Source organism: Pectinophora gossypiella, chromosome 19 (genome assembly GCF_024362695.1).
Source record: "Pectinophora gossypiella chromosome 19, ilPecGoss1.1, whole genome shotgun sequence".
NCBI classification, from domain to species: domain Eukaryota; kingdom Metazoa; phylum Arthropoda; class Insecta; order Lepidoptera; family Gelechiidae; genus Pectinophora; species Pectinophora gossypiella.
The window spans coordinates 1,338,363-1,350,720 of record NC_065422.1 but is presented as its reverse complement, the minus strand read 5'-3'; the positions used below and the strand labels follow the sequence as shown (position 1 = coordinate 1,350,720).

General features: G+C 39.1%; 2 protein-coding genes across 3 annotated transcripts in view; both read right to left on the bottom strand.

The window, feature by feature from the left end:
• Positions 1-5,103, bottom strand: part of LOC126375567 (helicostatins) — a 346,624-nt gene extending 341,521 nt beyond the window's left edge. Inside the window, exon 1 of the mRNA XM_050022562.1 lies at positions 5,098-5,103. The gene's annotated coding sequence lies outside the window, so the exon portion shown is untranslated. The remainder of the gene's footprint in view (positions 1-5,097) is intronic.
• A 2,895-nt stretch (positions 5,104-7,998) lies between these two features.
• LOC126375462 (uncharacterized) overlaps positions 7,999-12,358 on the bottom strand; it is a 289,848-nt gene continuing 285,488 nt past the window's right edge. For both annotated transcript variants that reach the window (XM_050022391.1, XM_050022392.1), the window contains one exon: positions 7,999-12,164. In XM_050022391.1, coding sequence (XP_049878348.1) covers positions 11,089-12,164 — 1,076 coding nt within the window. In that variant the 3' untranslated portion in view covers positions 7,999-11,088. The remainder of the gene's footprint in view (positions 12,165-12,358) is intronic.

Genomic DNA, 12,358 nt, shown 5'->3' with positions numbered 1-12,358 from the left:
CAGGAATCTTTCTCAGACACGGAAGATGAGATAAGGACACCAGTCACAGTCAAAAGGAATATAATCCTTGCATCTCAAAACCACTCACCTTAACTTCAAATTCATACTTATTATTTTCGTCGATAAGAACTTATTATTAATATAGTAATTTTTAATATAATGTAACCGAAATCCAAGTTCGATCTGATTTTAATCTCACATCATTTTAAGGGTGATGTTCGATCTTATTCGGGGGGTTGTTATATATTAAATTACAGGGTAATCATATAAAATAAAAACTGCATACTCAATTCCTATTGCATTGACGTCAATGCAATAGGACTCCGGAACCATCAAGTTTCATTTCAATGGGAAATCGTCAGTTCGGGTTTGGAATTCGGATAGCAACTACGTTTTGTATACTTCTAATACATTTTCTTTAAATAAATCTTTTTAGCGTAAATAAAATTGTTTTTTAAAAAGCATCACCTGACCCACCCCGTAATAGCACGTTAAGCCGGAAAAACCCGCAGCGTAGCAATGTGATGGAGTATGTGCCATATGGGGATATGGCACTTCTCTAATATAATCCTCTCAAACTGGGCACCCCCAGGCCTGTTGTCTTATGCGCTCCCATATGTCTGGTAAGAGATTCCGAGTTTCGGAGGGCACGTTAAGCCGGAAAAACCCGCAGCGTAGCAATGTGATGGAGTATGTGCCATATGGGGATATGGCACTTCTCTAATATAATCCTCTCAAACTGGGCACCCCCAGGCCTGTTGTCTTATGCGCTCCCATATGTCTGGTAAGAGATTCCGAGTTTCGAAGGGCACGTTAAGCCGGAAACACCCGCAGCGTAGCAATGTGATGGAGTATGTACCATATCCCCTCCGGTTGATTGAGTGGGACATGTATAGGTTGTTTATATCATGTTACATACCTACAAACGTTGTACGCAGCGAATAATATAATATTGTTAGTGAACGTTGTATGGCTATTGGTCGAAGTCGATATAACTCGCGCCGCGTTGCCGTGTCGCGAGGGCTGTAGTGTGTGTGGAAGAATCTGACGCTCTTCGCACAGATATGAAAAAAGTGCTATGTATTCTACGAAACAAGGATTTAATCGTCTGAAATAGACGAGTAGGTAAGACCAGTTAAGTATGAAGATGTTGATGCTCACTCCGTCAACTACAAGGTGACTCTTATGCATGTCTATTAAAACCGTGATGACTCTTATAATATGCATGTCTACTAAAACCATAGTGGCTATTATGCATGTCTATTAAAACCGTGATGACTCTTATGCATGTTCATTAAAACCGTGATGACTCTTAGGCATGTTTATTAAAACCGTGGTGACTCTATTGCGTGTTTATTAAAACCGGGGTGACTATTATGCATGTTTATTAAAACCGTGATGACTCTATTGCGTGTTTATTAAAACTGGGGTGACTTTTATGCATGTCGATTAAAACCGTGATGACTCTTTTGCATGTTTATTAAAACGGTAGTGATTCTTAAGTCTGTCTGTCTATTCAAACCGAAGTGACTCTCTTGTAATTTTAACCCAAGTAAATTTACTGACCCACTTTACAAAATTCAGATTAACTCGCGGAAACGGTCTCGACAGACGCATCCGTTTTGGAAACGACAGACCTCGCTGTAGCTGAAGGCTGAAAAGACTTCAGTTACAAGGCTATTCCTGTATTTACTTGGAATATAAGTATACGTATTTATAATAACTTGGAACACGTTTTAGTTTAATTTATATAATTATTTATATTTGATATAACAAACTTGATATCATTATGATAAATGGTTACCATATATTATCAAGCTTGTAATGTCCTTACTAAACAAAGTTGTCTCCAGATCGTGAGCGCTACGCTCAACCATTGAGCCACAGAGGCCGTTACTAGTTACTAGCTAAAATTTAAAAGCCTTTTCGTAAAGGATCATCCTGTGTTCAGAATGTTTTTCATTACAGGACCGGTGCGGCGAGAGATAAGAAATTTCAGTGTCACAGTTATTTCATAAAACGACAAAAATCCCCGCCCGACAATGTAGCTAACGTTGAAGGGTTTAGCATGCATAATATGAATGTGATTCGTCAAATGGAAAACGTTGAAGGATATACCGAGGGTATACCGAGGATATACCGTTCACGAATCGTAGAGACGAGATAAATCCGATGATGTATGTAGATATAACTATAGAACGGGAATTTTCTGAACAGTTGAACGTCGTACCGAATACTGTGGGGGACACCCCGATACCGACCCCGCCGGCGTGGTCGACGATTTCCCTCAATCAGTGCTTATCGCTATCGACCCACTAGAGCACTAGGAGTCGATTAATTCTGTCAAATATTTTTCCTCTCAGATCTGTTGTCGTAAACATTGTACCGGGTGAGAGCCTTCAGCGCTCCCCATTTGTCCGGCCAAGTAGTTAATGCCATCTGCGGCAAATCTACAATAAGTCACGTCGAAACAAAAAAAAGATCAAAAACTTATACCTAAATTAAATATGACGTCATGTCGGGTTTTGCAGCTTATCGTACCTTTGACTACTCCAATAGCCCAAGTCGTGGGCTTATAAATTATATATCCATCTAAATAGCTAAATCCAACAAGTGATATTCATCATAGTTAACAGACAGTCAACAGAGTTGTTCAAATAAAACCCTAAAGTGTGGTTCAGTCAATCGAAATGAAAAGAAAAACCGCAAAACGGGTATGAAATGCGTACACACGTCAGATGTCATCGGCAGCGCTGGTCAGAATGACAGATGGGCCGGAAACCGGGTCGTGAAACCGCGTGCGGATAATAACGCCCCTTAAATGGTCCCGGGTGATATTCCCGTTATGACTACAGGTACCCATCACTAATTTAAGAGCCACGCTCTTGTCGGTGTAGCATTCTCCATTCGCCCAAGAGGGTCCACATAATATCAGCGTCGTGGTTCACGCCGCGACTTGTGCTGAGTGAGGCCCTTTTATCTCAGGACGTCCACCATAGCCTTATGATCGTTTCGACAGACTTCCGTCTTGCTTTTTTGTAATTGTTTTAGTGGAAATGATGTTGTTGTCTTTTTTTTGTGAGTGGCGCCATTTTATAATAAACTATTTCTATTCTATTCTTGTCTATCAAATACCAATTCCTTCACTTCCTTACTTATAAGGAACGTCGTGTCCCCTTCCTCTCTTTACTTGTACTGGTACTGTCATGATTATTACTCAATTACTCAATTGATACCAATATTTTATGTTTATTTTTATTTTTTTTAAAGAACGTCTAGGGGCCCTGTGCCGAGGTTTTTCTTGCAGCTTCTTTTCCCCGGCTATACAGGTTGTGAGAAGCTGCAGTAGTTTTAGGCGGATGAGACGTTCGTTATGTAAAATTGACGATTCAAAGTGTAACTATGTTACCTACTGAATAAAGATATTTTTGAATTTGAATTAAAACACATTGTCGCCTTAGCTTCATTTAATCATAATATAATCATAAGACAGAAACTCCACTTGATATCAACTCAGAATAATGGTCTGAATCATCCCTCTCAGTATTCGTTACGATGTCACTAACACGCTGTATGTCCCACTGCTGGGCACAGGCTTCCCCTCAATAAATAGGGGGGGTACGGAGCATACTCCACCACGCTGCTCCGCTGCGGATTAATGGAGGTGTTTTTATGGCTAATAACCGTAGAAGCAATAAAATAATTTTGAAATATTCTTAAAAACGTAACAAAATGGGAATGAGCCTTAAAGCTTTTCTCATTTAGAATCAAATGTAACCTCATCTGTTATAATAGTCTGTATCGCGCGGAATTTAACCCTCAATTCTAAAGTGTAGGGTTCAAATTCCGGCAATGGGTTTAAATGAATAGAGTTATAGAGGTTACTGTGGATTAATTATGAAGGAGACTATTGAAGAGAGAATGCCCAATATGGGGTTTTACACCCCTCTTGTAGTGGTTTATGAAGGGAAAATGAAAATGGTCACAAACATATCCCTTACACATTAAGCAGATAGTTCCGGCCAAGAAGTTAATGCCATTTGCATTGATATTCTTAGTCAATGTATGCACTCTCAACAGGCTGTTTATGTTATTTTTTTTTAAATTAAAATGGGTTTGCTCGAGAACGACGTTGGAACGAGCTTACCCAGAAAATGCCTATTCACCCGTGATTTAAAGGACCCCAGGTTATAAGATTCAGGAAACACCGACGCCGCGGCGCCGGCAGCCCATTCCATTAGGATTAGTGGTATGTCAACCAAGTAAAGATACCCGTCAGACGTCTGGATGTCCTGAGATGGAATGAACTGGATGGATGTTATGAAATAATTGAAAAAAAAAATCGAGGTTTAGTAAGTAAACAAATTGGGTACGCAACTAGCTGCAGTAGTAGCGAGTTGTAGCTCCAATGACAACGAATTAAAGTTGCACAACATATCCTGGCAGCCGGTGACGTCACAGAAGGAATTCACAATCATCTCAAGATGGTTTGCTGAATATTTCGTGTGAAATGACAAGACTGAAATGTAGAGTAGGTTATATCTGGTAAGTGGGTAGAGTAAGAGTAGCTTTTGTAATATCATCCTGCATGTTGCTTTATAGGGTACCTTACAGTGAAAACCTTTCCCGACGACCCGATTACTCTGGCCATATAGGCAGCCAATCAGCTCACGACGCCAAACACTTCAGGACCCCGATATCGACCCGCTAGGGTCGATTAATTCTTTCAAATATTTTTCCTCTCACACGACGCCCTGAACCGAGGTTCGCGCCCAACTGGGCACCCTCAGGCCTGTTGTTTTAAACGTTGTACCGTGTACGAGCCTTCAGCAAATTCAAAAAACAAATTCGACAATCATTTAGGTCTGTGTTGGAATCGAACCTGCGACCTCAAAGTGAGAAGAAAGCTTCTAACTGGGTTGCCACGGCTCCCTACAATGCACAGGGCATCTTCTTCTATCTTCTTTCGTGTGGGTTGTGAGGTGGATGACCAACCTCATAAACCCTGGCGTCAAGGTTATTATTGAGCCGAAGGCCCCTGACGTGACTCAAGTAATGACTACGTACTTTCAGTCATGAGCAATATAATGTACCCACTTTAGGACTCTGTCGCACTAACATATTTGACATTTAGCGGGACCTACAGTTCAATTTGTCAAAAAAGTTAATGTGACATTGTACCAAAGTGTATACATATTAATGCTTGTGATCGTTCATCAGTAAGTAGTAACCGGGACCGGGAACAGGGAGTATGTTACGATAATTACGCTTCGTATAAGTAAACATAAACTAACTTACTGAGAAGAACTTTATTACTTACTTTTTCTAGTTGATAAAGAACCACCCAGCGTCGCATAGGTACGCCAACTTTACACCCGCCATATAAACTCTCTCTGGCTATCAGCTTTCATAAATAAAAACAGCTATTTAAAATGGTGACCTCCATAAAGCAACGTCCCTTTGTGGCGATTTTACTGCCCAATACTTCGACTCATAAACCCCTGAACCCTTAGTCGACACACACTATGCTCAATAAACGCTGCGATTTAGTTTTTATCACGTCAGAAAGCCTAGCCAGTTTCAAATTTTGCCATTTTACACTCGCTAACGTATAGCTCGAGCGAATTGAAACGCTTCTCAGGCAGCGTAATCGTTCTTGACGCAAGATGTTCAATTTTACTGGAACGGGTAATACCTAGATTAGCGAGTAGCGAGGATATAGAAATACTTGCAATTATCACGTTAAAGCTGTACAACGCCACCTATATTGTTTTTGGAGAACGTAGCCTGGAAAGTCCCTCATGTTGCCCGACGATGATGCGTGTGTTTCATTTTTATAAGAAGTGGTATTTTTAGTGGTGGTGGTGATGATTCCGTGCTTCGGAAGGCACGCTAAGCAGTTGGTCCCGGGCTACTAGCCCAAATACCTCCCCCAGTGGAGCAGTGTGGTGGAGTATGCGCCATACCCCTGTTAGTTAAGGGGAAGCTTGTGCTCAGTGGGACGTATTTGGGTGAATATCCAAATTTCAATTTTGGTGGCGAAATTTCATATTATTTTTTCGTGAAAAATTGGGTTCCGACATGAACAAGATCCAAAAGGATCCTGAAAAAAAAAACACGAAAAAATTATATGAAAGTTCGCCACCAAACTTGCCACATTTTGATATTCACCCAATTACGCTGTTTATGTTTATTTTATGTTACGGTATTTTATCTTTAAAGCACATTAAAATGCTGCGGCGGGTTTCAACTATCGTCCGTTCGTTCCGTAGTTCGTTATAGTGTACGATATTTTTATATTTTTATTAACGAAAAACAATGGAAGCTAATATGACTGTTGTTTATCCTTTGTTTGGTATTTCGCATATTGAAATTTTGAAACAGTTTTAATACAGACGTGTTTCAATGTTGGCATGTTGTTGCAATGTATGGGGAATGAATCGTGTGTTTTTTTTGTTTTTGCATTGAGCGGGTGAAGGAAAAGTTTCGATAATGAGAATTTTAAATTGCGGCGGAGAATGAAAACATACCTGATCTACGTATATTGAAGCTGTCTCCGTAGATGATCGGCTGGATTACAAAATATACAAGCAGAGAACGACTTCCGTGTTTGAGCGTTAGGCTCACGATCCGGAGGTGTGGGTTCGATCTCCGATGGGAACATTGTCAAAATCTCTTTATGAGACTGTCCTTTTTTGGTAAGGACATTGCAAGCTTAAAACACCTGATTGTCCGAAAAACTAAGATGGTTCTGTGCTTCGGAGGGCACGTTAAGCGGTTGGTTCCGGCTATTAGCCGTAAAAAAGATCTCCACAATGGATTATTACACAAGAGCTGCGCTGAGCGATGCTAGGTGAATGAAGCGATTTTATTGGCACACTCTCAATGTTGGAGTGTCACGACATATCGCTGAGCTGATCCATTGCGGGTTGGTGGAGGTGTTTTTTACGGCTAATAGGCCGGACCAACGGCTTAACACCTCCTAAGCACGGAATCATCTTACTTTTTCGGACAATCACGTGTTTCAAGCCTGCAACGTCGTTCACCAGTTCATCCATCTGCCATCGTTGACCAGGGGGTTTAAAATGGCCACATTGAAGCAATTCACCTAAGAAAGCAATATTGCAATTTGACATTTGCGCATATAAAAGTTAGTGCGCAATGCAATCAAATGTCAAATAGCAATATTGCTTTCTTAGATGAATTGCTTCGATGTGGCCATTTTAACCCCCCAGTTCATACACTCAATTATTTGTATTTCTCGTGTAAGTTGTTTTAATTATGTGTTTAGATTGTAAGTTATGTGTTACTCCGTGTTTTATAATAATTATATTTGTTGTTTGTTTTATATTTGTTACTGTGGTGTCCCTTTATAATAAACGTTTCTTTCTTTCTGTCAATGTCCTTACCAAAAAAGTACAGTCTCATAAAGTGACTTCGACAATGTTCCCATCGGAAATCGAACCCGCACCTCAAGTTCGTGAGCCTAATAGTCTAATTACTAGACCACGGAGGTTGTTGTCATTCCCATACGTTTTTATCGCTGTCACTGTCGATTTATCATGATCGTTTGCAACTTGGCCAAGGCCTCAGCTCAGCAGACGAGTAAATAGGAAGAAAAGGTCATGAAATAAACAGACAATTATTATGAAATATAGCTTTTAATCACGTTTAATAATAATGTTCGTATGTACAGCGCTTAAAACTATATAAAACTGGATTCTACAGTAAAATTGTAAAAATATCGTACATTGTACGTTTCGCGTGAAATAAAATTCAGGACAGCATGTCGAATACTTGAATTATACTTATTATATTAACTACACAAGAAAATCAGGGGGCCTGCCAAAGTTGCGAAAGTTTTAATCTTACGAATTACTAACGCCGATATAAGCCGTCTGAATTAAAATGATCATCTTACGACAAGGACGATGTGTGCTTTTAAGACAAATCGATTCGCGTGGGTTATAACCCACGACGATTTACACGACGTATACGTCGTGCGCTCGAAAAGTTGAACTTGGCTAGACCCCTTGGTATTTTTCAGACTATGTTTAAACATATTAGTTTAAAATGATGTTGTTGTTTGAAAATAGATCGAGGGAGCATGGCATGGCATTAAATTGCCAAATTCCGCTAAAAATTAAGAGAAAAAGTTTTTCAATGTTTAAATTAATGAACACACACATCTTCTATAGGGGCCATTTTTTGAATTATAGTTTTTTTTTACAATTTGGAAGCAAATTTTTATAATTTTAAATACTTCTATAATTTAGTTATAATAAGTAAGCATCAAGTATTCATCTAAAATCACAATACAACTTAACTTGAACACGATTCATTTCATAAAAATGCATAAAAACCATCAATTTCATAAATTACTTCGCTAAAAAACTTTGTCATGTACTTGGTGACTTAAAAAATTCCGATAAAAAAATAAATAGTCACATTAAAAAATAAAAAAAAAAACAGCTAAAAAGCACCAGTAACTTAATTGAATTGTAACATAACTTATAGCTACTAAGCTATAGTTTGTATCCATAGGAATTTTGGGCAAGAATTTTCTATGCAACATCGTTCGCTATTGCCATTAACTGGGCACAAATCTTGGAAACCACATTATATCAATTCTTTACGATCTAAACCTGAATTCAAACTCAAAGTCGAATTCAGTGGTTGAGTGGAAATACAAACAAAACAGTAAAATTTCCAAAACATAAAGTGAGGAACTTCTAGCGAAATTTCTTGTTGTATCTTGAAAGAGGATTGGCTGTTTGTGAACATTTTGCCTGCAATATGAAAATTAAATTCCTGCGATAAAAACACAGTATCTTGCATAGAAAATTCCCAAGAATCCTTAGGCAAACTTATTCTTATATAACGGTTTACAAAAAAAATATATGTAGGAACTATTCGCGTCTATTTTATAAGAAAAAAGATATGCTAGAAAGAAGGTGGAAAACATCGGTCAATACAGCCTCGTTTACAACTAAAATTATAATAACTTAAAGTGATAAAGTCAAACATTTTAGTACGATATAAATGATCATGATTTTTTTTATTTAAGATGTCGAAGTCACATGCCTTAAGAGTAAAAACATTTTTCAAACTGTTAAAAATAATCATGGAAGTCTAGCATGTGTTGTCCCAGTTGTACTTAGGAATGACGATGACGATTAAAATGATAATAATTATAAACGCTTAAAATACATCACAAGTTTTTAGGCCGAAATACAATTATATAAACTGGAATTGATTTTTAATAAAGTCAAGAGAATACATAACAAAAATATAAAAATCTCTACAAGGTTTTTCATCTTTGAATAAAACATGAATAAAACCGGACCTGTTAAAATTTCAGGTAACCGGACCATGTGAGAAACTGAATAACGCTAAAAGGTAGATGACGATGATCATTTAAAACATCGTTATTTGATTATACTTGATATTATATTAGCCTAAGTTATTTAGTACAACTGGGCCAAATTAAGATTTCATTTTAACCAACGAATGCTTTTAGCCAGCTGTTGACACGATCAACAGAGCAAAAGCTTCCCATCAATAATTCAGTCTTCGAGAGTTAGTGAAAACTTTTCTAGCAAATCTATGGAACGCTACGCTTGGAATCTCGACATATATCTTTTGAATTGTATTTTTTGTTCGAGCAACCCAAAAACAAATGTTGAAAAATGCCGGCAGTTGAACATAAAACTGAATAGTAAAATGGCAGACGCCAGCATAACTTTAGAATGAAATGAGCCGGGAGTATTCCAAAGAGGAAACGAATGCTGCAACTGCAAGAGATGTTTTTTTAACAAAAGTAATGTTTGACATTTGTTGTTGGGCATTTCAGTACGTTCGTGACTTAGTCGACTATGATATCTTTTTTCTATTTTTCTGGAATGACAGATGTCTACAATGCAAAGACAAAGAAATGCATAACATGGGTTAGGTGCGCGTAAAAAACAGTGGATTCTATTGACTACATAAACTGACGACCGCCGCGGCAGACCCAGAAGTAATAAGAAGATATGCAGCCACTTTTGACGTGAAGTCCTAAGATGGATATGATGAACAGTATGGTGAGTTGATAATCCCGTCGCCTATATGCTGGTCTACCATGTCAGAAAGGAAGCGATTCCTCTATCGGTATAGGTTTACCTGATTATGAATTAATGACTAATAACACAACCTGACGCTCGAACAAAAACGTACAAAAGATAAATGTCCACAAATTGGAATAAAATGCAATCAAAAAAGGAATGTCAAGAAAAGCTGTCAATTTAGAATAATCAGTCTTGGAAATGGATGAAGAGATGCCTACAGGCAAGCAAGTCAACTACTATATAATGACATGTTTATGTAAACACACCTAAGAACCCTGTCGCATAAAGTTATTTGACAAATCAAATCCAACCTCTCGCTACATGTCAAATACGGCAATGACAGGGTTTTAGTGTGCACAAGATAGTGTTTGTGGCCGTACAGGCAATGGATCCACTATAAAAGTATATACTCGTAAACAGTGTCTTCGTACCAGGGCTAAAAAAAAGGAAAATGCCCCTTGTATTCTTTGCCAAGAAATAAAACTCTAGATACAACATTGTGTCTCCGTTACTTCGTGTGTTTTCTGTTCTCCAAAAAAATGTACGAAAGATCATTCGGTATACAGGCATTAAATCCGAAGATTAATTAAGAATAACACTGGATTTAATCTTCCACCGAAGTTGAGAACCCATAACAAACGGCTTTAGTCGATTTTTTTCGGTAATCCACAGATTTAAAATTCAGGAGTTACATAAACCAAAGACGATCAGTACAATCTTAGCAGTAACGTATACAAATAATAAATACTTAACATACACAACGTATAGTGTACAAACTCATAGTTTCATGGCATACATCTAGGCTTACACTTAGAAACTTTTACAAAGTGGTCCATATGATTGTTTAATTGTACGTAAAAGGTAAAAAATCTAGCACTGAACGTTATTCACGCGAGCACCGAAACAAATTAAATTGTTCACTTAGTCACTGATATCACTCAAATCGCAAGCTCATTGGCACTTTGGTAGTGTTGTCTATTAGTTACACTTCTGTACCATCCTCGCCTTCGTCTTCAAACAATGGCTCGGTCGTACTCACTTCGGGGTTAGGCTTCTTCTTAGGCTTCGGTGGAGGCCTAGGTGGAATCTTACCACTCCTCCCTAACGTCCCTGTCTGGTTCACAGAACCTACAGACACATCGTTCCTAGAGTCATCTTTCGAAGGCGATTTCGGCATATCGTCTTCCCTTTGAGGTCTTCTCAACGAACCAGTCTCCGGTTTCCCCTTTCGACTTAAAGTGCTCGAGTCGGAAACATGCGAAACGTTATCACCTCTATCGTTGAATAGCTTTCGTGGCTCCGCTTGGGGTGTCGAAGTATTTTTGGCAGTCCAACTCATCCTGTTCACGGGTTCCTGTGGACCAGGTGTCGATAACTGAGAAGACATTTGGGATGTTATGCTGTTTCTGTTCCCCGCATGATGAGGAGTGTGTGGTGGCACAGGGGAGGGTGCTGGCTCCTGCTCTTCGATTGGAGCGTAAAATATTGGATGTGTCGCGTAAACTTGAGGAGTAGCAGGTAGAGGCCTGTTTCGCATCGGAGAAAATTGTGGTTCCACTCCTGTTTTGTTCAACGACAACACCGAACTGCCGTCAGCAGTAGTTCGTAACCCCAGGTTGTCATACAATGGTTCTTGAGCTTCTGTGCTTGGTAGTATCTGTGTGCTTGCTGTACTCGACCAGCTTGGGACTCTAGGTCGTCTAGGAATAGTGACGTAACCTTGTCTTGGAGTTACGACGGGAGGAGTAATAGGTGCCGTGAATGGTGATTGCGATCTTGAATAAGGCAGTGTCCGGAAAAGATTTTGGTTTGTCGTCATGCCGTATATGGGGGAATGGATCGGGCTGACCGGATTCAGTTGTGGTGGCAGTCTCGTGGTGTCGGGGACAGTTGAAGCGTTGCTTGCTGCTGGAGAAATCTGAGCAGCCCTTGCAGGGAAGGACAGAAGATCTGGAGGATATGCCCGCCCATCCACACGCCCATACTCCACATTAAGAGCATCCTGAGACCTCTTCTGGTGCTCGAAATCCAGCGACCGCTTCTCATCGTCATTGTGAGCTGTAAAAAAGAGAAGAAAATATAAATTTCCACCACCTTGCCCACCAAAGTTAATGAGTAACTGTAATTTACATAACAATGTTTGTCTGACAATAAATGGTTTTGTTTAAGGAATTAATTTGTTTACACAACGTTAACCTAATTTTGTGGGTTTATATACGTTTGAACTTTGAGCAAGGAACAACGTTCGCTTT